Genomic DNA, 25,705 nt, shown 5'->3' with positions numbered 1-25,705 from the left:
GATGTATATGGCTGGTATGCCTTGATATGAAAGCGCCTGCCAAATACTTTCATGTGAGATACAGTCAAATGCTTTAGTATAATCGATGAATGCTAGATATAGGGGCTGGTGAAACTCTTGATGCTTTTCTTCTATAAGATCTACCGTGTGTATATGATCAGTCGTTGAATATCCTGCCCGAAAACCAGCTTGCTCTATAGGTTGGTGCTTTTCTATAAATATTGCGAACAGTTTGTACAAATTTGGTAGAAGACTGATAGGGCGGTAATTGCCAATGTCTGAAGGGTCACCTTTTTTATACAACAGAACTATATGGGATTCACCCCAAATTTTGGGAATTTCTTGCTTTTCCAATATCTTGTAGAATAATGTGGTTATCAAGCTTATAAGGATATTTTTTCCAATTATTAAGGCTTCATTTGGGATACTGTCCAGATCTGGACTTCTGTCATTCTTCAGCTTATTTATATTAGTTAGAATTTCATTGGAATCGAAGGGTGACACTGGTGCGGTTTGTTGTAAGTCATGTTTCAAGTAGCCTAGCGCTCCATCCAGATTGTCCTGATAGAGGTCACGATAAAAGTCTGATGCTATATTTATTATGTCATTTCGTGATTTAAGTTTGTCTGAGTACCTCGGGGATTTTAAAGTATGAATCCATTTTGTTTACTTGCTAAGTTCCTTGAAGGCTTTCTTTTGACTCCCGGTATTAATTAAGTTCCTTTCGATTATATCCGTTCTGTATTTTTTATAGTCGTATTTTATCATTTTATTTGTAAGCTTATATAAAGCGGTCAGTTCTGTCTTTTCTTCTTTGGTCTTGGATGGTTTTGATTGCAGTGTATAACGTTTTTTAATTTGTTGTTTTGTTTCATCCGAAATAATTTCTGGTTTTGTTTTCTTTATAGTCACGCTTGCCAAACTTTGTTTTATAGCCGTTTCAATCTTTACGTAGAATGAGTCTATGTTATCTTCGTGTTTCCATTCGATTTGTTGGATTTTTAGTTTTAAAGCTGTGAGGTATTCCTGCAGATTTACGTCAGGCGTAAAATCTGTTCTAGGCGTTTTGAAACAAGCTCGACTTTTTTTGGCTTTACTCAGTAGGAGAGTGCCTCTCAATGAGGATTACGAGTATATAAATACTTCTAAATATCGATATTACGAGGTATTTGAAGTTGCTCTTAGGGGGAATATTTTGTAGGAGTTGGCACTGCTATTTGATATCACCCCATCATGAATCATACGCAAATTCGTCCCGACATGGAATACTGTTCTCGTATCTACCCTGGGCGGCCCAAGGAGCTGGCTGTATTCAACTCAGAACCATTGGAATGTTCGACGACCAGTTTCTTTCCGAGCGGCTCGATCCCTTGACGTTGCGTAGACATGTGGGATCTCTCTGCAACTTCTACTGTATTAACCATGGAGAGTGTTCAGAGGAGTTGTTCGGACTGGCTAAGACCTGCAAGTGAGTTTCATCATTGGACGGCAAGTCAGAATACAAAATTCAACAATTCAATTCAACTTAGAGTTCACTAAGAGCGTAGCCTTTCTTAAAAATACCGGCAACGCACTTGCGAGCTTCCGAGGCAATGTCAATCAAATCAAATTACGTTTATTCAGTTTCGATAAAAGTCGTTCAGTTCAGTTCGTGAAAGAGCAATACTACGCCATCAATTCGCAAAACTATTAGGAGGCCTTGTTCTGATAAGAACGGGCAAGTAACTCGGCAAGTTTAGCGTTCCCGTTACATTAAAAAAAATGATTCAAAGGAAAATTTCATAAACCGCCATTAAAGTTACACAAGGAAGAAAAAATCTGTTCTGTGATTTACCACACTTTGCACACAACTTTATAATTTTGCCGTGCCATATAGCCTCAAAGCAAATTGCTTGGATAAAGTTATTAATAAAAAGAAAAGAAGAACTCGACCATATTTTCTTTTCTTGTTCCCAATATGACCGCACCTACTTTCTGTATTTCTTACAATTACTACATGTTCCGTTTCCAACTATAATCTCCTGCCTTTTGCTTTATCCTTTGTTGTATTATAATGTATTATCTTCTTTCATAATAAATAATAATATTAAGATGTAGTATGTTTATGTACATATTTTATGTTTAACTAGCTTATTCCTTTGTTTATTTTTTCTCGCGTGTAGTTTCCCAACCTTTACTTGAAACTGGCATAAAGTCAAAACTGCCATAATTTAAAAAGAAAAGCATCAGTTGATCAGACACACAGTCCTTAGAGGTGTAAGACAGCACTTACCATAGTACAATGTGAAAGATTAAGCGTAGTCCAGAGAGCTATGGAAAGAAGTCTTATAATGAAAAGAAGAATTGACAAAATTAGTAACAAGAATTTATGAGACGGGGTTTGCTGACGTTACATTTAAAACAAAACAACTAAAATGGAAATGCTCTGGATATACTATAAGAGGAGCAGATAAATTGAGCAAAATTGTAACACAATCGTAACCAAGAAGTCATAAAAGAAATAGAAGCAATTTAAAAAGTGGGCCGATGACATGGAAATGGCTGGAGACACGTGCTCGAGATTGGTATACAAAAAGGAAATAAAATAAAAGAGTTGCGAAGAGTTTATTGCCAGTTCTTCTCTTCCGTTCTACGCCTTTGATTTAAGAACTAGCAGTAAATGTAAAATTAGAAGCATTTAATGTATATTAAATTGTGTTTTTAAATTAAATGTATTTTTTGATGTTCATAAGTGTACATTGTGTTACCTATATGAATAAATGATTTTTGACTTTGAATTTGAATAATGGTTTGCTTTGAGACCTTTGCCTGTAGGCACACAGAATCGGTACATTAAGAAAAACAATACCTATAATGTATATATATTTTGTACTCTGATACAAGGCTATATAATTAAGTTAATAAAATCCTATGTTTAATATATACTCTATGCTGTTATCACTAATATTGCTAGCTGTCACGCTTGAGCTTGACCGCAGAGCGCAGTCGGCGAATTTTGAATGGTTGGTTGGAAGCCTTGCCCGGTTGCATCTTTGCTTACGCATTCCCGGATAATATAGAACTATTTTCCGAATAAGAGTATGAAATAAGGTATTAATAATCACTGATTCAAATATATGTTTCATGTTACAATATGATTATTACATTTAAGTGTACAATAGCTGTCAGAGAACATATTATTTATCTTCACAGGCGTCTGCGATGTTAATGTTTATGTGTTTATCACCTGTTAGAGATGTGCATAAGCCTTTTATTTTGTTTATTATATGAATTACTTCAAATACAACTGCGCCGTTAATAACATTATGCAATACAATTAATCTAATTATATTCTAAGGTTAAATATAATCCGAAGTTTCTTTGTTGAAGCAAAGGAATTTTTATTACCTAGTGACAACAGAAATAATGATCAAAAATATTAAGCTAATACAAATTTTGTAAACATCAAAAAAACTGTCTCTATGGTGATTGGTGGCTGAGGCGATTATTGTATTATTGTTATTACTTAAGTTTAAAGAAACATTTGATGTAAGAGATAATGTATACTAATATGCCTTATATTTATATCAAAGAAGAGTATAGATATATATTTTTGTTGCCATAAACCATACAGTAAGTGTCATATTACCTTTGTTCTTGATAATCAACAAGTCTTTGTATTGATACTTAGAATTCCATTGTTAAAACAATGCTTCAATGGCTGAGTATCACAGAAAATACAGGACTCTTAATATGATTTATTTACTAGTTCCTTTGTTTAACTTTAATTTCAGATAAAGAAAATGTCTAATTATGTTTAGAGGAGTTTTAATAATACTATCTAAAATGTATAATTTATGAGCTATGTTATGTAAAAAAAATTATAATATACAATACAAAATAACATTTTACAGAATGGAGTCATGCTCTCGTCTCACAGCAGCAGAGGGTGGTGCCAGGCTAGCAGCTGCCGCAGGTACCAAGAACATAATGATAACTGAACATACAAACTTCATCCCTACTTCCTTATTGATTGAATGCGCCCATGGGATACGTGGGTAAGTTAAGAAAATTAAATTTTTAAATCATATATCAATGTACCTCAATGAAGAAACAGTAATAGACTATGATTGAAAATATATTTATTTACACTTAAATAATTTTTATGAAACTATTTCTAGATATAAAAACACATACTTGTGTTTCTATAATCCTTGTTCTACAACAGCTGCATAATCTAAATATTTAAATATAACATTACTTTATGTTATTTAAAAATATTATTTATTTCAGGACTCTGTTATCAGGCTTCAAGCGCTCTGTGTATATAGCCCGATCATCTCAAATCTCCTGTGTGGCTCATGAGTTGATGATTCTAACAGATCTTCAAGTAATTGGAGTGAAGGATTACAATGAAATAGAGGATTGGAAACTGGAGTTAGAAAATAGGCAGGTGAGTTTAATAGTCTTTTTTATTTTACATATCAGTGTTATAAATTATAAAGATCTTGACATATATAATATCATATGTGGGAGAGTATTCAATAATATTTTCCTTTGTTTAGGTGTTGGTGTGCACATCGGCAGTGTTCAACCAAATACTGGAGAATGATTTACTTAAGATGACAGATCTTAATGTTTTAATCATTGATAGCTGTCATTTAGTTTTTAGAGACATACATTTGCAACATGTAAGTATTAAGAAAAGTTATAGTAATAGAAAAAATATAACATCTTTTAGTGTACTAAGTGTCAACTGTTTTTAGTCTGTTTCTCTAATCAAACCAAACATTTATTTACATTCATTGCATTGATTATTAGTATAGTCCATACATATTATGCACAACAGACCTGTTGAGTCTGCCTGACTGAGTTCACAAACCAATAATAGGGGACTTTGTGGAATCTGTAGAACATTAGCTGAACTAGTAGTTTATATAGATATATTTTACATAAAACATAAATCTGTATTGATAATCAACAACATTTCCAAGAATTAAGTTGAAAATGTTATTATACAATAAAATTCAGGCTTTGAGGGTACATATATATATATATATATATATATATATATATATATATATATATATATATATATATATATATATATATAATATCTATGTTAACAACTAAAGTTTTAACTGTAGAACACTTTGTATTTAAAAAATAATAAATATTATTTATACACCTAAATTACCATAGTTCTGATATTTTTCTTTTTTAGATAATGCAACTTTACAAAGACTGTGATAATGATAACAGACCTAGAATTTTGGCCATGACATATCCATTATTTCAGTCAACTAAAGATAATATGGAAAATAATGACAATGTTAATGATTCTGAAAATGATACATCCAATACAAGTATTAATGATGAAAATAAATCAGACATAGATATGAGAAGAATAAGTGAAAATGAATTAAAAAACAATGATGTGAGTAGAAATTTAAGTGAAATTTCAAAGGAAAAAATAAATGATTCACCAAAAATGGACCAAGTAGACGATAAAATAAATATTCAAAGTAAATTAGGTGATGAAATTAATAAAGATAATAAGAATGCAATTGATAAGGTTATTAAAGTTCGTGAAGGAGAAAAAGAAACCAAAGAAAGTGTAGATTGTGATTTGATTGAAGATGTAAACAATGTGATAGAAAATATTGATAAAATAAAAACCAAAGGTCAGGATAAATCATTGTGTACAATTGATTATGATAATATTTTGATGCAAGTTTATAAAAATTGTGATGACTTTGACATGTATGAAAAGTTGGAATGGAAAATTGAAGAAATGGAGAAACAACTTTGCTGCGAAATGGATCTTGCGGAAGATATTGATGGTGGAAAAAGGTGAACAAATATATTTAAACAACAATTAAGATGTAAAAAAAAGTGATTTTATATATATGATCTAAAGTTAAGACTCTATTGATATATTATTTTTGCATCAAAATTGCGTTTTTATATTCCTTAAATATAACAATTTAATACAAATAGCTTTAATCCGGTTAAAAAATTGTTTTCTTTCAATGTGTCAAAAGCTATGTTAACCAAAGACAATACAACTATGTAATAATTAAAATTAAATAATTTACGGGTTTTTAAAACACTGACAGTCTTTGGTATCAAAACAAACAATAACTATCTGGAAAATATAACATAGATGTCAATATAATTTTATGTATTTATGGAGTTCACTTACAATAAAATATATTTGTAAAACTTACACATTTAATATTACATTTCAAAATCAGAAAAAACACAGTTAAAACGTGAAAAGGAAATCCTTTTAAAATTAATTACTTATTTGAAAAAACTCATAATGAATTAATATTAAAAATTTTACATTTCAGATTATCACCGTCCACAACAAAACCAAAAGAGGTGATTGTGGAGTATGGTAATGTTAGTGACAAAATCTCAGATCCATATAAAGAGCTAGAATCATTCATGAGAAATACAATCAATGATGCTTTTCAGTTTATTAATGAGCATAGGTAAGCTTCTAATATTGTTCAATAAAATATTATTATTTTAATTTATTAAAACTCAAAGAATATCTTGTCAACCTGTCCTATGCTGATACAGAAAATATTCCTATTGTGCAAAAATACAGTTTATATGTTAAAAGGCAGGGACTGGCTGCCCACAACACGGAATCCTAGTGTGGGGGCCAGTGCACTTTACCTAAATATCCTGTATATTGTGTATAATAAAGTTTTTCTATCTTTAAATCACCACAGAAATGGAGGGTTTGTCGGCAACTCCTTAAATAAAAATACGTAGTCCCTACTATCGGTTGTTAAACCACTGTATTGTCATACATTATACGTAGCCGGGATTCGATTTATAGGGAAGCAGTTTCAGGCAGTATTTTCCAAATCTCTGTACTTTTTGATTACCTGTACTTGACGTTGATAATCCATTATGGGATTGTTCCATTGTTAATCTATAAAGTGTATATGCTTTTTGCCAATTAGTAAGCTCATTTTTCAACGTCATGGATAGCGTCCAGGAGTTGTTGAGAACATCAAGGTAGAAAACGAAATTCCAACCGTATCACATCGACGTCCGACGTATAGCCGAGCGATTAAAGGCACTTTTTGCCGCACCACTATGACTACCCACTCAAGTAGTACCGAACTAATTGTACTTAGTGTCCTTCGACAAGAGCGTACCAATTCTTAATAGGCCGGCAACGCACTCGCGATGCCTCTCGCATTGACAATGTCCAAGCCCCTTGTTCTATAGAAAAAATAATAAAAAAATGATTTGTTTGATTTTATGCTCAGGTATATCGAGTCAAAGCCTATCTATATATAGTCCTAGATATACATATTATATACTGTTGTTATAAATAGTAAATTTAATTACTTATATTTTTATTTCTAGATACGACCCCACAGAAATATATGGTGAAGAACTTTATGAGGAATTTATAAACATTCCTGACCCTACTATCGAACCTAAAGATATATTTTGCCAGTTTCTCTATGTTTTGGATGAGTTGGGTATGTGTACTGTTAATACTTTTAGTGTTTTTGTGTGTTACAAATTTGTGTTGCTGAACTGTTATTTTTTGTTAAGTAGGTGATCATCCTAATATGCATGACACTTGCTGAGTAAAGGCTGTAAGCTGGTTCTTCAAAATGTAACCTTCAGTGTATGAGCATGTATGAACGAATAAGCATGCAGTCGTGAAATAAATAGGTTTACGCTGTCGATATAACATTATTAGAATCACCAACACCGATACAGCCGCTAAAGATTTTATTAATTACATATATATACATTGTATTTTCAGGTCCCTATGCAGCCGACAAAGCAGCATTTTCTTTATTAACGAAACTGGAAAAACTTAAAATTAAAGTGCCATATGAACGCCATTTTCTTCTCCTATGCCTTTGTACGTCCGTGTTCGTGAAAATAAGGTGCTACGCCGATTTTATATTTTCAAAGTACGAATCGGATTGGGAGAAACTTGCCTTGTTCTCTACACAAAAAGTATTAAGATTTGCAGCAATTTTAGAACAATTTCGACCTGATGATACGAAAGACAGTAATAAAGTAGAAGTTAAAATTAATCAGGAAATTTGTGAAAATGAAAGTAACAAAATAACTGATACTAATAATGAAGGGGATAAAGCCTCCTATGAATTTGAAAGTCATCAAACAAAATCCGACCAATCGTGTTGTAATGAACTTACTAGTCAACATACAGATGATGAAGTTCTGGAACCGAAAGTTATTACTAAAGATAATGCAACTGACTTTGACAACACAGGCCTGAAAAGATCTAGAACAATAGAATTATTAGATGAAATTAATAAATGCGATTTTACATCTTTAGGTGATAAAATTGAAGACACAGTTAATGTTATACAATGTGATTTAAAAGAATTTGATGCCAACTTTAGAAACGAAACAAGAGAGACTGAGAGTAGTTTAAACGAAAACCAAGCAACTTTAAAAAGTGTTGATGAAAATGTAGATAAAAGTAATAAAACAGTTAACAAAGTAACAACTGAGATTAAAATTATTGCAAATATACAGAAAGAAGTTAAAACTATTGATATTGTACACGCAGTGGAACAAGGCCATTCCACAGATGTAGAAATCAATAAAATTGACAGACCCACCAATATTGAAAGTGATCAGAATGCTACAAATGATTTAGAGACTAGCAATACAAGTAAAGAGAAGAGTACCAATGATAATGATGTTATAAATAACAGTGACAAATCTACTCAAGTCAATGTCAAACAAGTGATAAATAACAGTGAAGTCACAGGAAATAGGAGTGTTCTAGTGAAAAGTGATGTAAAAACCAGTGAAAGTGACGATCAAAAGACATTTAAAAGAGGACGAGGTCGGGGCAGAAGGAAGCTAAATGTGAAAAGTCAACTGCAGACGAGTGATTCCTTGTGCGGCATTGTGTTTATGAATGAACCGTTGATGGCGAAGATTATGTTTATGATGATTATTGTAAGTATTCTTTAACTTTGTTTTTCTGACATTTGTGTCTCGTACTTTGTTCAGACTCACTAGATTTTCTGGTGAACTTCGTATCACCTACATATATTCCTGCAAATTTTAGAGTTAGTACACAATTTTGACTATATATATATTTCTAGTTAAACGGTTAATATATATAGCGACCTGAAAGATGTTCAGCCAGTTGATTGAACAGCTAGGCAAATGACTTGGATCGATGACGTTTCACTTTCTGCCACTCTCAACTGGAAATAAAACTCTTCAAACTGTCAATATGGCGTCAGCAAACCACAACTTTGATGGCATTCTCCAAAGTTTCATGAAAAACAACAAGTACAATGCAATAGTGTACTGATAATAATAATGTGAATTAAGCTGTGACTGAATCAAGATATTAGATTTTTAAAGAATTATTTTGTATTTCAGATGTTTCATGTCTTTTATTTCTGCCATTTTAAACCAGCAACCAGCTTAATAAACAGTTAAATCAACGGTTTATTAAGCTGGTTGGCTACGATATTTGTGTTATACATTTTTATTTTAGTAAATATGTGTTTAATTTAAAGAGATAATATGTTTTCCCAGGATATGTCCCGTTCTCGTCCATCACTTTCTCACCTCTGTGCTCAGTACTGCGCCGTGGAGACAGTGCAAGAGCCAAGAGAACATCAAAGACAAGGAAGAAAGCAAGAAGATGTTTTAAAGAAGTAAGTTTATTGTCTCTTTAGATTTCTTTTTCTGTATTAGAATTATTCCTTCTATATTCGAGCATATTCTATTCGTCAAATGAATGAATGAATGAAATGAATTCTTTACCCAGATTGGCCCAGGTCTTGCGCCAATTTAGCTGAAACGCGCTATGAATTTCCAACTGAACATCTGCAAACCTGGCCACAATCAGGTAGAATCGCCTCACCGGTGAAGGCGTGGCCTTTACTTTGCACTTCGCTCACTCTAATGAGCTTCCGTCGTACCCTTCAGAGGCCCAGCCTGCGACGGCCCAAGCCGGGGCCAGAGTCTCGCTGGAGCGTCTTCACGGGAATAGACCCATTCCCGCCGTGCCGAGCTGTCAATGCCCTTATAGCCAAATCCTTAGCCATTTGGGTCTTGAAGCCAATGAATGGTTTGAGGGTTAGAGGAGCAGTTCACCATCCTTCCACTTTATTTAATATAGACCTATAGGGCATACTTTAAACAAGTTTGTATTGATTCCAGGTTTCGTATGCACGAATGCAATCTGCTGTTGGCGACGTCTGCCCTGGAAGAGGGCATCGATCTGCCAAGATGCAACTTGGTCGTTAGATGGGATGTGCCTCCTTCGTAAGTTATTTCATTACAGTTGATAATTTGGAGCAGTGGCTTCAGTGACTCTAATCCCTGAGGTTGTAGATTCAATTTTCGGCTGTGAATCAATGAACTTTCTTTCCATGTGCCCATTTAACCTTTTCTCGGTGAAGGAATCTTGAGGAAACGGCTTGCCTTTCACCCAAAAAGTAAGGCAATAGGAGGATGATCAACTACTACTAGATTGACAAATTATAATCAAAGAAGTTCAGAAATCTGAAGCCCAGACCTAAAAAGGTTGAAGCACCACTGGTTTTCTTTGAATGACCATTACCTCAAAATATACAGAACCGATTTTGATGGTAATTTAGGAATCCCTAGTATTCAAAAAAAATAAAAATCAACTAATTGTAAATCTAAAAAATGTCTTCAAAATAAGACCAGCCAGTGTCCATGGGCGTCGGTATCACTTAACATCAGGTGAGCCTGCTGCCCGTTTGCGCCCTGTTCTTTATAAAATATTATATTTGAACACAATAAAATCCGTCAATTTTGTTCAGTTTATGAGTTTACAAATACGAACAGAAGAGAATATATAGGTTTTTTTGTTGTTGTAAATGTGTTTACTATTTTATTAAGCTGTGCGGTTCTGATTAACTAAACTATATAAAAAATATTTTTTTTACAGGTATCGATCCTACGGCCTCTGTCGAAGTCGAGCTAGAGCTGCCAAGTCCTCGGTATCATTGCTGGCAAATGCCGACAGACACAGTACATTATTAGTCCACAATCTTGCTGTGTACAAGGAGTTGGATCAGGTCAATCTCTTATTATTTATTAAAATCATCATCAATGGTTACACAACCCCTTGTGGGCCTTAGCCTCCTCAAGAACACTTCGCCATCGCAATCTATCTAGCGCCTCCGTCCTCGTAAACAGAACCAAATATTCTTCGAAGAATATTACGTTCGAAGATTGGGAGAGAGATCTCGTCTTTCTTGCTTGTTATACAGATAAAAAAGGCCACAATTCATTAAATAATGAAAAAAAAATATACAATTACAAATATAATAAAAGCCAATCTTCAGAGAAATAACTTGTGTAAATATTGCTTATATCTTTACACAAGAATACTCCATCGATATATATATACGCTACGAAATTATTTTTTAACACATCTACTACCTAAGTAATGGGTTCAAAAGTAATTGCGATTCGATTACATTCGTCTTTAAACATAGCTATTTACAAATAATCCATGCAAGTAACAAACTGAAATACGTAAAAAATTAAATATTCTATTTAAAATTAAAATAATACAAATGCACTGTCTATAAATATTTTAAATGTAATAAATTTGTAATTTTTTCAGATTGTCACTAGAAAATGTGGGTGTGGTATTCAAAACGAACCACCTCAAGAAGAAGAAATAGAAGCAGATACATACACTTCATGTATCAAAGCCTATAAACCCAGTAATAGAACTGTCATTCACAAAATTAATGAAATAAATACAAGCATTAATGACATTAATGGCATAGATACGGAAAAAGAAGAAATTGTAGTAGATTTTGGTGGAAATAGTAAGAAAACTAAAGATAAAGAAGAAGGTTCAGAAGAAATCAAGAGAAGTAAAGAAAATTGTACAGAATGTATTGAAAATCAAATAAATAGTGAAGATGTGAAACAGGAAATAGTTTTTGATGATCTAAATGAGAAATCTGAAGTAGAAGATACAGAGAAAAATAATGTTAATGTAAAAGAAAAATCAATGCATATAAGTGAAAACAATATTTTAGATTTTAGAGAAGTGCGGATAAGTGGAACTATACAACAGACAAGTGATAAAGTGAATAGTGAAGCGAAAATAACATACAGTGTTGAAAGAAGCGAAGAAGCTAGTGTTGATTTGAATAGTGCTATCGCTTTAATTAATAGGTATGTTCTTTAAATAAACTCAAAATAACTTTATTCATATAGGTAAATAAGTACACTTATGAACGTTAGAAAAGAAGTTAAATTATTTGTAAATTTACATTTACTACCAGTTTGCAAGTCAAGGGTGTAGAACGGATAAGAAGAATTGGCAAGAAACTTTCCGCCACTCTTTTGAATCGCCAATTTGAGTCATTCAAATAGTTTGAACTAAAGCAAATCAATCCCAAGGATTAGGATCATTTAAATAATTAATTTACGTTTAACGAGGGATTTGAATTTATTTAGTGATAATTGTTTAATTTCCCTTCTTCCCTTGTTGTAAAACGGAATACAATTTCCATATAAGGAGTGGTTTATCTTCTGGAGCCTGTTTGGTCGTAGATTAGTTCTGTTTCGATCATTATACTGGTGAAATTCACCATTTGTTTTAAAATTGTTTATATTTTTTTGAACATACAAGAATTTCAAGAATATATTGACCAGATAGTGTAATTCCTTAAACTTATTCCGTACCGACTCCCTTGGGAATACAAAGATATTATATACAATCAAAAACCAATCTTAAATTATTACAGTTCACTATTATAATTAGTTCAAAGTGAGGTCCATGTAATACCAAGTCTGTTAATTCAGCGCCCTGATGAAGGGATCTTCTGTCTAAGTTATTACGGAATAAGCTAACCTAACAGCTCATAGTAACCATATCAATATTTAAAATCTTTCATGTTTTTATAGCATGGAAACAATGTATCTCACTCGATTGCCATGTCATTCTCTTTTTTGTTCGACTTACACTCGACATATTTTAATGCCATAAGCCATCAAACAGACTTCAAATTGCATGATATTTAAAATATACCGTGTTAATCCCTACTTGGTACCGGAAAATGGTTTTTTTTATGCGCATTTAACATTCGAACAAGTGAAGGAAAACATTGTGAGGAAACCGGCATGTCTCGTGTCGGGCACAGTAGATTCATCTACATGTCTATTAGAAATGATTACAGAGACAGAAATCGGAGGCCCAGAGCTAAAAGTATATAACCCTTTTACTTATCATTAAATTCTTCAATTACAGTAGATAATTTTCTAGGTATTGTGGCAAGCTTCCATCAGATACCTTCACCCGGCTTGCCCCTCAATGGTGGATGGAGGAGGTTCGAATCCCGGCTGGGAACGAAATGAAGACGGCATATATTTGTACTCTACGCATGCCGTTAAATTGTCCCGTTAAATACAATATTGTGGTGAGTAGGTTTTAACTATTTACTATGACGTGACTATGTTATTGTGGACTATGTGGATACCTGAAGCTGACTTTCACCATTGGACGTCAAGGCAGAATACGCAATTCAACAATTGGTTATGTAAACATTAAATTAATGTGATTTTATCTTTTATTTTTTGAAATGGATTACTTGGCTTGCGATAAAATATATCGTGTAAATTACAAAATTATGTTCTATATACATTTTCGTCATAAAATGAATTCCAAGTGTCAAAAATTTTCTCTGTTTGGATTTTTTTCTATCGACCGAAGTTATTGAAATCGTGTGGCGATCGTTCAAAACGGATACATAAACCACTCAACTCCATCTTATATTTTTTCCATTCGCCCAACTTTAAGAAACGATGACAGAAAATGGAAAGAAACAATGTACTTTTTTGAAGTTTGGCGACCGGATAGGTCCTTAAAGGCCGGCAGCGCGCTTGCGAGCCTTGTGGTAATGTGAGCGGCGATGTCACTTAGCATCCGATGAGCCTCGGGCTCGTTTGCCCCCCAATGTTTGTCCTATCTAGATGTTTTTTCTTTTCTAGGGCCATCCGATGCCAACTCGCGTTTTGGCTAGGCGCATGGTGGCGCTGCAGGCTTGTAGGATTTTGCACAAGTCAGGGGAACTGGATGATCAATTGATGCCCATAGGTGAGTCTTTGCATCTGGTCAAAATATTTTAGAAGCCCTGTTGTATGTACAAAAAATATAAACGACTAAAACAAATGGTGACTTTCACCAGTATAATACTCGAATTAGAACTAATATAAGCGTACGACCAACCATGCTCCAGAAGAAAAACCACTCCTTATATGGAAATTGTATTCGTTTTTACAACAAGCTCGCAAACGAAATTAGAAAGTTTTCGCTGAATAAATTCAAACCTCTTGTTAAACGCACATTAATGATAAAGCTTTTTATAAATTTGATTATATGATATTATGATAATATTTAAATGATCCTAATCCTTGGGATTGATTTGATCCAGTTCAAACAATTTGTGTGACTCAAAACTTAATTAAAAAGAGTGGCGGAAAGTTTCTTCCCAGTTCTTTTCCCGCTCTACGTCGTTGACTTGCGAACTGATAGTAAACGTAAATTTAGAATCAATTTAACATTTTTTACTGTTGATGTTCATAAGTGTACTTATCTTTATGAATAAAGTCCTTTTGAGTTTGAGTTTGTTTAACTACAGGCAACTACAGTATCTGATTAATTACATTTCTAAAACCAAGGCCAATAACAACTTGATAAGTTTGGCTGCCTGAAAGCCATCAAATGTCGTGTAGTGTCAATGATAGGATTTTTTCATATTTTATTCAAATATCAAGTAATGTTAAAAGAAATGTAAAGAAATCATTTTACAATTATGTAAAATGGATTTGTATTTCTTTACGTTTCTTTTCTTCGATTATTGAACCTGTATTTCTGCTACAATTTACTTAACTGGACTCTGCGTGTTATTCCCACGACAATGTAAGTGCGTGCGCCTATTTCACCATGCCTCCTGCTGACGTCATGTGGAAACTGGTGTGATGGTTGCAGCTCCTTACAAACGAGCTCCTCCTTACTCCTCCTTAGAAGCATTTAATGAATACATTTTTTTTTGATATTCATAAGTGTACATTGTGTTGCCTATATGAATAAATGATTATTGACTTTGACTTTGAAAAAATATAAATTCTATAATCACTAATACATTTAAAATCGTGTCGATTATAATGTTGTACAAATAGTTGACATGTCTAATTTTAAATACTTCCAGGCAAAGAAAACTTCAAAGCAGCTGAAATGGACTCGAACCTGAACCAAGAAATGGACAATAACGATTCCGCCCGCCCAGGGACCACTAAACGAAGGCAATATTACTTCAAACGTGTAAGTTATTAACATATAATTGAGGGTTACGTATATATGTTAGAACTTAACAAAATTGCGATTGTTCAGAAGAGTTGTTCGGTCTAATAAAAAGTCTAAAAGATGAGTTTCATTATCGGACGTCAAGTACTAAATACCATCCGTATCACCTCGACGTCCGTCGTTCCACATCTGAGCATTTTCTAAGGCAGATTTTGCCACGCACCACCACTATGTGGAACCAGCTGCTCACTGAAGTATTTCCGAACCAATTCGACTTAGGGTCCTTTAAGAAAAGAGAAAAATTCTTAAAAGGCCGGCAACGCACTCGCGAGCTCTCTGGCCTTGAGTGTCCGTGGGCGTTATCACTTAACATCTGGTGAGCCTCCTGCCTGTTTGTCCTGTTACATAAAAAAAAGGAATGAATAATACATTCGTACGGGTGACTAAGGGTAGTTAAGAGCCGAGACTTGTAGTAACATTACGAGACAAAATAATTTCATTATAACGTTAAAAGAAATATAATGTTTATTTTATAACCATTTTTTTGTGTGATTTTTTAACACTTTGTAAAAATAATAAAAACAAATATGAACGAACGAGGCAACGGGCGGACTTTTCGGTGACAAGCGATTTCTTCCACTATTAAAAATGCATATTTACAAATGCTTCTGATTTATTTGAATTCATTTTTCAGACAGCCTGGGCGTTCACTGATTGTCAGCCGATAATAGACACTAACGACGCTGATATCGAAGCGAATCCGATACCAAAGATTAGACCCATTTTACCCGCTGGTGAGTTTTGAAATAATATAGATTACGAAATAGCTAAAGTACACGACGTGAATAATGTTTGACAGATGACAGATGACAGCTGATAGCTGACATCGAGAAGTTACATTTTAATCTTCTGTGGTGTGTGGAAACGTTAATAAGCGATTTTTTTTAAAAATAATCTCATTCTGTGAAATTGTGTTTACGTCTTTTGATTTACGTGGTTCATTATATCTCGCTGAGGCGGTTCAGGCACAAAGCTTCAACGCCCGGTGTCTGTTTTATTTTTAATCAATGCCAGTGGAGTGAAGTCAGTTCTAACATAAATTTGCATGACGATGACAAAAATGTTAATGTCATCTACTACGTAAAACCAGAAAATACGTGCTCCTCAAAGTCCCTACCCGTCGCAGTCCAGATCGAAAGCTTGTTGTCGCTGCTAAAGCTGCTCTTAATAGCTTTTGCAGCTGACACCTCACGCGACAGACTACGACTGAGAAGATCATAATATATTCAGGGCAATGTGGAATGTGACCGAAAGGCTGCAGTCGTTATTAGAGGTTGAAGATACTTGTGGTCAAAGCAAATCATTGTTCAGCGCGACATCAAAAAACTAAGTTTATGATTGCCAACCTTTAAAAGAAGATAGCGATGAGATGGTCCTTCCGTCTCATGGGTTAAATTTAGAGATATATAATAGATTTTTGTTTACAGGTACAAAGAGAAATATGCTCTATGCAATAGTCTCGAATCTATGGTGTGCCCTACCAGAGAGGTATAACACAAGAGGCAGGAAGTTACATCTTCCGCAGCACGCCGATCAAGCTATAGGGATACTTGTCGCAAGATGTGAACCTACCAAGTAAGATTATGAAAAATTAACTTAAAAGTTTAACATTTTTCTTTATTATTATTAGCTTATTTAGACCCAAAAAGTCGACGGCGAGCGTCAGGCACAGAAGGCTGATCACCTACTTGCCTATTAGATTAACAAATGATCATGAAACAGATACATAAATCTGAGCCTTAGACCTTTAAAGGATGTAGCGCCATTGATGAAAAAGAAAGAACTTGGCGATTTAAAAAAATGGCGGAGAGTTTATTGCCAGTTCTTCTCTTCCGTTCTATGGCCTTGATTTGAGAACTAGCAGTAAACTTAGAAGCATTTAATATATGTTTTTTTGACGTTCATAAGTGTACATTACTTATATGAATAAATGATTTTTGTGTTGTTTATTTTTTATTTATGTATATATGTAAGAAATTCATAAATCTCATTCGTCTCAGTCGAATTATTTTTACGCCATATCTTTATTCTCTCAGGTTGCAAATTCCAGCGTTTCCCGTATATACGCGTTCCGGAGAAGTGAGGATCAGCGTTGAGCCGGCCTTGGATGCGGACGTTCGTTTGTCGCCACGACGAGCTCGGCTTGTACGTCGGTATGTATATACATATATTGTTACGTGCAAGGGGTTTCGGATTGAAAATGGTGGAGAGCTTCATGGGTTTATTTTAAATTGTACGAGTGGTACTGAGTAACTGATGTTCTGTCCTTGTCGAGTACGTACGTACTCCCAATATGTCGCTCCGTCTTTGACGCACGGCATTCTAGAATATCTAGTCTGGTTTTGAGAAGATTTTCCCTCTGTTTCGCATCATACATCATCGTCCAGGGATTAAATTCCTGAAAACTGTACCACTAGACTGGACTTGAGAACAATAACAAAATTTGAAGTTCCTAGTACGTGAGAGAGGTCATATAACACATTTTAACAGCTCGAAAACGTGTCTGAGCTGTAGTAATATCGAGAATCAACTCTGTACACCCATCTTCATAATGTAATTAAATATTTAATAATAAAAAATAATGAGAGACTTCGTTTTTACGTTTACTGTACTTGTTTTAAGAATATCTTGTTAACCTGCCCTATGCTGATACAGAAAATATTCCTATTGTGCAAAAATACTGTTTATATGTTAAAAGGCAGAGACTGGCTGCCCACAACACGGAATCCTAGTGTGGGGGCCAGTGCACTTTACTTTACCTAAATATCCTGTATATTGTGTATAATAAAGTTCTTATATTCTTTTCTTTTTAATAACTAAGCGATACTATTTTTTTTAAATAGGGCTGGTGGGGTTGCGACAATAACAAAAATCTAAGTCTGCTTATTTGTAAGTTCTTCTAACTAAGTGACACTTCTGTTACCTATAAAGAATATAAATGTAGTCGACCTTTATCGGAAATGTTATATTATAATTGATGAGTAGGAAAAACTAAAGCACTCATTTTGGCTAATTGAAAACGCTTCTAATTATTAACTAAAATATATAGTTGTATCGTATATTCGGTTACATAACTTACGTTGCATGAATTATTAGATATATTTACTACTACTAATATGGAGTCTAAAGCAAATTAATTAAAATTCCAGCTTCATGCGTTTCGTATTTTCGGACGTGCTGCGCGTGCGTCGTCGCGGCATGAAGTTACAAACGGAGGGATCGACGCAGAACAATTATTACATCGTACCAACTGTTAAACGTAAGTATTCATATTTATTTTTATTATCTCTTCGCGGTTTAACTTTTATCCGTCCCAGGGTGTCTCAAGCGATCCAAAGGCAAGCCTGTCAAGAGGCAAAACTTGAAATAAACTAAAGAGTATACTCCTCCCTCAAAGGCCGGCAGTGTACCCACTACAATGCGTGGGCTGCGATATAAAAACACTTTTGTACAAAAAATCCGTTTGAAATAAATAAATTTAAACATATGTAGCAAAAAAATAATGCCATCAAAAACATAACATGCTTAACCAAGTTAAACATAGTAGTTGTATAGCTTGCCAGCAGGTGGACTCTGAATGTGTGTTGTGTGTTAATTTATATGTATTTACTAGCTGTCCCCGCGAACTTCGTTTCTCCTTTATGTGGTTTTAGTTAGCCATAATACCGTGACACGAAATAATAATTTCACTGTATTATCGTATACTATAATTTGAATTTTATTTACACTTCGGTCTAAGTGACACGTGGTTGGCTATGCTAACACCAAAAAATAAAAAAGTAAAAGTAATTGAACTTTAGCCTCAATAACACGTGGTAATCATGATATTGAACTGCAGCTTATATGACACGTTTGTCGGTTTACCATAGCAGTGCCATCTATTGATTTCTTACTCAATCCAGTCGAAAAGTATCGTCATCTGTTAGAATCTTTTGGAGTTAACAGATAATTGTGACTGTCAATTAATTATAGACAAATAATTTGCAATAAAATAAAATTGCGACTATAATTAAAGATCTAAGCTATCCTATCTCTTAAGTTGGACCAGACTGCTCACGGTGTGCCAATTTAATTTAAAATCGGTTAAGTAGTTTAGGAGTCTATCGCGGACAATCATCGTGACAGGAGATTTATATATATTAAGATATGTATTAAATGTCGGGAGTACATACTCTACATATAGTAAATAACTAAATATATGAGACAACCCTCCGGATCCCGAAGCCTTGTAGACGTACCTCAACACATACATAGTGAATATATAAATAAGTACCGGATGTCTGCAAAGCCCTAAGGTAACAGACGGATCCCTACGGGTAGGATCAAAGGTTCAAGGTGGTGGGATTATCTCAAAGCTATGTGGCAGGCTCACAACGATAATTGAGACTTGAAGGTGGCTTCGTCACTTGAGAGGAAGCGAGAAATGAATGAGACAGCAATATTCAAATCTGATTTATTGATCAATAAAGTGTCGAACATAGTATTGTCTTTTGTTAACATAACTTTCACACATTAAGAAAACACTTTTTTTGAAGTCGATACCAACTCCGGGTAATAAATACAGATAACACAACTTTCTCTATAGCTTTTATACTTTTGACATTCAACACCTTTTGTCTTCAGTCACCGTGACCACGCACGCTGTAAAGTACGCGAAACGTCAAGGAAAAATTTGAATTTATAATTATGTAAATAATTTATAAGTTTATAATAATAATACATAGCTTCAATCCGTTTAAAAAGTGTTTTCTTAAAGTGTAGAACAGCCACGTGGGCCGTGTCAGCAGTTGGTGAATGTTCATTGGCTGTTCTTACTAAGCCCACATAAGTCCATGTAATCATGGATTCCAATCCATGATTACTGGACCGACCAACTGAGTTGGCTAATTCAGAATTTTCCAAATTTTCGAAATCGAGCCAAAATTAAAATTGGCACTGCGTTCTGTTAATATTCGCATCTTAGAATCTGCAAACGTCGTTTTGCCTTTTATATTATTTCCAGGAAAAAAATTTTTAGTTCAATAAAAATAACTTATCTACTATTACATTGACAATTAAAGGTTGTATGTATTTTGTATGCTGCATCGTAAAAAAAGTAGAAAAAAAAATTGTCTAACAAATAAAAAAATATTTTTTGGGGCTGACACCCCTTATCACTTTGAAAGGGTTTGAAAGATAGATAGAAGCCGGTTCTCAGACTTACTGAATATGCATAAAAAAATTCATAAGCATCGGTCGAGCCGTTTCGAAGAGAATTTTATATATATAGAGATATGTTATAATTATATTTAAAAAGTAAAATAATATATTAATCAAAGCCATTCACTAACGAAATACATACATTAACATACTTTTTAATTAAGCAATAACATACATTTTAATTAACGAGCCTTCTGGGAATGTGAGTGCCCATGGGCGGCAGTTTCATTTAATATGATCCTGCCCGTTTGACTCCTATAATATTTACAAAATAATTCTAAATGTATCTATTTGTTATTTTACACTGGTTATAAGCAGCCAACTGGTCAGGTGGTCTTCGTACTTAGACCATAAAAAGGCCGACAACGCACTGGCGAGCCCTTTCGAATTATGAGTGTCCATGGGCGTCGGTATCACTTAACATCAGGTGAGCCTCCTGCCCGTTTGCCTCCTGTTCTATAAAAAAAGGAAAAAAAACACTTACATTAAAATATCTCAATTTTTTTCTAGGAACAACGGAAACTGGTACAGCGGTGGATATAGACTGGGCGTTCTTAGAACTAATATTCAAACATACGGAAGGGAAGAAGATACAAGAGCAGGAGAACTCCGCGTTATGGGAGAAGAAGGAGAAAGGGCAGATAGAGAATCCTCTCTTGAGGCCGGGTGATGTTTTTGAATTTGACCCGGAGAAATATAACGAGGCGGTTGTTACGCCCTGGTATAGGAACCAGGATCAACCACAGGTAATGAAAGTGTCTGTATTGCATAGGAAACTATTTAGACAATTATAAATAATTGTTCATATTATTATGATGTTATGATAATTAATGTGACGTTTTTGAAGTGAAAGAAAAAGTACCGTCACTTTCCGGTTACACGTCACATTGTCCCGTTACGCGGCACATATTCCCGTTACGCATCACATTTTTCGGTTACGCGTCATCTTTTTCTTATCCCTACCTGGGTTGATTCGAAGAGATTCGAAGCCATTTATATAATTACCAAAAATATATAATAACGATAACAATGATAGCAATAAGTCTATTACAATTAATGAAATTCTGTAATAATCTTAGTAGTAATAAGGTAAAATGAAATAATTGTATTATTTGTATTCATGTCTATGACAACAAAAGACTTTTGTTAAACTTCATCTAACTTTATTTCACCAATTTTGGTACAGTTCCATATAGTAGATCATTTTTCGTCAAATAAGGTCATAAGGAAGTTTCACTTCTGACGTGTACTAACACGCACACATTTTTTTAAATGGAATCTCGCTGTTGGCCTTAAGGACCTTTAAAGCTCAGGTCGGGCTGTTTTGGCGAGCGGAGCTCAGCTGGAAATATCAATATGACATTTGCATGCCTATATGGGTGATTGTGCTTTTTGATTGTGTGTTTTTTTTTATGATTAATCAAACTGAATATTTTGCAAATAATGGATTTATTATTACTGTTCAATAAGAGATTTTGTCACATTTTTAATATATTGAGTTAAATTAAAATTTATAGTTTTTGGCGAACCGACACGAAGCTCATCTAATCTTAATTGATATGGCGGCCCTTGGACACTTTCAGCCAGAGGGCTCACGAGTGCATTGCCGGCCTTTTAGATATATGTTCGTTCTTTGGTTCAAAGTAAAGTTTTGTTAACGTGATTTCAGTTCTTCCTGGTGGCAGAGATATGCTGGCACCTCACCCCCGACTCGGCGTTCCCTTCGGATCAACACGCGACCTTCCGCTCTTACTACAAAGCCAAGTACGGAGCTGATCTGACGCAGAACGATCAGCCATTGTTGGATGTGGATCACACCAGCGCCAGATTAAACCTTTTGACGCCTAGGTGAGTCTCTATTTGGTCTCCGATTTCTGCGTATTTTATTGATTCTCCGATCATAACTTGGCCGATCTTTAATTGTAGAATTCCTTAGAGTGTTAGTGTACTGTACTATTGAGGCAAAATATTATTTACTATATAATAACATATACAATAATTACGTCTAAAGCTGTTCGAGGGATTTGTCCCTTCCCACGGGAGTCGGTACGGAATAAGTTGAAGGAATTAATTATTATGACACTATCTGGTCAATTTATTCTTGAAGCCTTGTTGTATGTACAAAAAATATAAACGATTTTAAAACAAATGGTGACTTTCACCAGTATAATTATCAAAACAGAACTAATCTACGACCAACCAGGCTCCAGAAGATAAACCTTATATGGAAATTGTATTCGTTTTTACAACAAGGGAAGAAGGGAAATTAAACAATTATCACTAAATAAATTCAAATCCCTCGTTAAACGTAAATTAATTATTTAAATGATCCTAATCCTGTGTGATGTGCTAACGTCTCGTACATTCGCTTGAGGTCACTGTCCACACCACACGTTGCATGTAGCTTGCTGTTGCTTCGGTAGCTGCATACATCTACGAAATTTTTTTTTTATCAACAAATTTAACATCTTTTCTGTTGACGTTTATAAGTGTACTTAACGCGGAGATTTCTCAAGTTTTCTGTAATGTGATAATGATTAAAGAAAACACTTTTTTTACGGATTGAAGCTATGTATTATTATAAACTGATAATTATTTTACATAATTTTAACTGTTGAATGTCAAAAAGTATCACAGCTGTAGAGAAATTTATTTCCCCGGAGTTGGTATCGACTAAAAGATGAAGGGTTTTTGCAGAAATTACTCACGGTGTCCTCTATTTTCGCGGATTGTTTGTCTTGGGGTTTTAATTTGGATATTATTGGACCCCAGGTATTTGATAATTTTAGGCCGTCTTTTTTATTGAAATTGGGGTGTTTTTTTATTTCAATGGCTTCGCGTACCAGTCTTGTGAAGAATCTTTTTTCTTTCGCAAGTACTTTTGGTTGGTCAAAGCGTATGGAATAATTATAAGTTTATAAATAAATAGCTTCAATCCGTTAAAAAAGTGTTTTCTTTAAATGTGTAAAAGTTATGTTAATAAAAGACAATACTATGATAATGATTAATCAAGTCCATAATTAATTTGCGTACAAGGCACCTACAATTGTTTTATGCAATTAAATTTAATAACTTTATTACATTCGTATTCCTAGTTTTTGAATTGCTCAAGAAAACTGTTGTACGAGAATACTACTACAACGCGATTTCCTATAACGCAGTCCGAGTCTACCATGTTAAAGGGGGCTTACTACAAGTCGTACCTTAACGTATGGTAATAAATATTTTCACTAAATGTAACAAACCAATTGTAATTTAAATATAATTAAGTTAATATTTTTAATGTATATTTTAAGATATGTGAACCGTAAAGGCGTTGCGCTGCCAGTGTCGTCGGAGCGCACGCGCAGAGCGAAGCGCGATCGTCTTGACCAGAAACAGATAATGGTTCCGGAACTCTGCAAAGTCCATCCTTTTGCGGCTCCGCTTTGGTTCGCTACAGTTGCGTTGCCCTGTGTGTTGTATCGGTGAGTTGTAGATATTTAATTGTTCACTCATTCACTCACTCACTCACTCACACACCAATTTACTCATTAATTCACTTACTCACCCACTCACACTCACTCAAACTTCTTTCCATGTACAGAATCGTATTCCGCTGTAACATGTTGTTGTTTTTTTTTTTTTTTTTTTATAAAATAGGGGGCAAACGGGCAGGAGGCTCACCTGATGTTAAGTGATACCGCCGCCCATGGACACTCTCAATGCCAGAGGGCTCGCGAGTGCGTTGCCGGCCTTTTAAGAATTTGTACGCTCTTTTCTTGAAGGACCCTAAGTCGAATTGGTTCGGAAATACTTCAGTGGGCAGCTGGTTCCACATAGCGGTGGTGCGCGGCAAAAATTGCCTTGAGAAACGCTCAGTCGTGGAACGTCGGACGTCGAGGTGATACGGGTGGAATTTTGTATTTTGCCTCGACGTCCGATGCTGAAACTCAGCTGCAGGTATTAATCCGAACAACTCCTCTGAACACTCTCCATGGTAAATGCGGTAGAAGATGCAGAGTGACCCCACATCTCTACGCAACGCCAAAGGATCGAGCCGCTCGGAGAGGGATTGGTCATCGACGATTCGAACCGCTCTTCGTTGGATACGGTCAAGTGGAAGGAGCTGGTACTGGGGAGCCCCCGCCCAGAGGTGAGAACAGTATTCCATGTGGGGCCGTATTTGCGCTTTATAGAGTTGCAAGCGGTGGCCCGGAGTGAAGTACCGTCTCGCCTTGCTGAGCACACCAAGCTTTTTGGAGGCTAATTTAGCCTTTCCCTCCAAATGACCGCGAAACTGAACGTCGTTCGATATGTCAACGCCAAGTATTCCGATGCTGGCTGTGGCTTCAAGAAGAGTGTTTTCGAAAAGAGGAGTAGCGACAAAGGGTATTTTTTTCGCGGAAAACGCGCAAACTTGTGTCTTCTTGGGGTTAAATTGGACTAGGTTTAGTCTACCCCAGTCCGAGACTCCACGTAAAAGAGTTTCGACTTCAGACACAAGTTTGTTCCGGTACTCATCGACAACTGCCCGAGAAATACCTGCCCGGCCAGTGTAAAGAGTATCCCCAGTGCTGTCGTCCGCATAGCAATGAATGTTGCTAAGTTGCAACATGTCATTGATATGCAGAAGAAACAGGGTCGGGGACAGAACACAGCCTTGTGGGACCCCAGCATTCACGGGTTTAAGGTCGGAACATGCTCCGTCGACGACGACCTTGATGCTCCGATCGGCTAGAAAGCTGGAGATCCAGTCGCATAATTTCTCAGGAAGCCCGTAGGCTGGTAGCTTCGAGAGCAGTGCTTTGTGCCACACCCGATCGAAGGCTTTCGCTATGTCCAAACTAACCGCTAGTGCCTCCCCCTTGGACTCAATTGCCTCTGCCCATCTATGAGTAAGGTATACTAGAAGGTCACCAGCTGAACGACCACGACGAAAGCCGTACTGATAATCGCTAATCAGCTGGTGGCCCTCTAGATAACTCAAGAGCTGGCCATTAATAATGGATTCCATTATTTTGGAGAACAAGGAGGTTATTGCGATTGGGCGATAGTTGGATGGATCAGTGCGATCGCCTTTTTTAGGGATCGGATGTATCGAAGCGGTCTTCCAGCACTTCGGGACAGTGCCGA

At 35.1% G+C, this 25,705-nt stretch overlaps 1 protein-coding gene across 4 annotated transcripts in view; it reads left to right on the top strand.

Moving 5' to 3' along the window:
- LOC123714856 (endoribonuclease Dcr-1) overlaps positions 1-25,705 on the top strand; it is a 49,112-nt gene that overhangs the window by 2,328 nt on the left and 21,079 nt on the right. For 2 of the 4 annotated variants that reach the window (XM_045669464.1, XM_045669463.1), the window contains exons 3-23: positions 3,894-4,037; positions 4,273-4,432; positions 4,545-4,670; positions 5,204-5,832; positions 6,336-6,479; positions 7,375-7,493; positions 7,787-8,967; positions 9,562-9,683; positions 10,192-10,296; positions 10,949-11,078; positions 11,633-12,198; positions 13,292-13,445; positions 14,017-14,122; positions 15,237-15,349; positions 16,026-16,125; positions 16,819-16,966; positions 17,428-17,544; positions 18,541-18,650; positions 21,101-21,336; positions 22,260-22,438; positions 23,887-24,057. In XM_045669464.1, the coding sequence (XP_045525420.1) occupies positions 3,895-4,037; positions 4,273-4,432; positions 4,545-4,670; positions 5,204-5,832; positions 6,336-6,479; positions 7,375-7,493; positions 7,787-8,967; positions 9,562-9,683; positions 10,192-10,296; positions 10,949-11,078; positions 11,633-12,198; positions 13,292-13,445; positions 14,017-14,122; positions 15,237-15,349; positions 16,026-16,125; positions 16,819-16,966; positions 17,428-17,544; positions 18,541-18,650; positions 21,101-21,336; positions 22,260-22,438; positions 23,887-24,057 (4,859 nt within the window). In that variant the 5' untranslated portion in view covers position 3,894. Of the gene's footprint in view, positions 1-2,984; positions 3,091-3,545; positions 3,613-3,893; positions 4,038-4,272; positions 4,433-4,544; positions 4,671-5,203; positions 5,833-6,335; positions 6,480-7,374; positions 7,494-7,786; positions 8,968-9,561; positions 9,684-10,191; positions 10,297-10,948; positions 11,079-11,632; positions 12,199-13,291; positions 13,446-14,016; positions 14,123-15,236; positions 15,350-16,025; positions 16,126-16,818; positions 16,967-17,427; positions 17,545-18,540; positions 18,651-21,100; positions 21,337-22,259; positions 22,439-23,886; positions 24,058-25,705 lie in introns of those variants that run through there. The other 2 variants (XM_045669462.1, XM_045669465.1) reach the window with 2 other exon arrangements.

Source organism: Pieris brassicae, chromosome 10, assembly GCF_905147105.1.
Source record: "Pieris brassicae chromosome 10, ilPieBrab1.1, whole genome shotgun sequence".
Taxonomy (NCBI): Eukaryota; Metazoa; Arthropoda; class Insecta; order Lepidoptera; family Pieridae; genus Pieris; species Pieris brassicae.
This window is presented reverse-complemented; position numbering and strand designations above follow the sequence as displayed.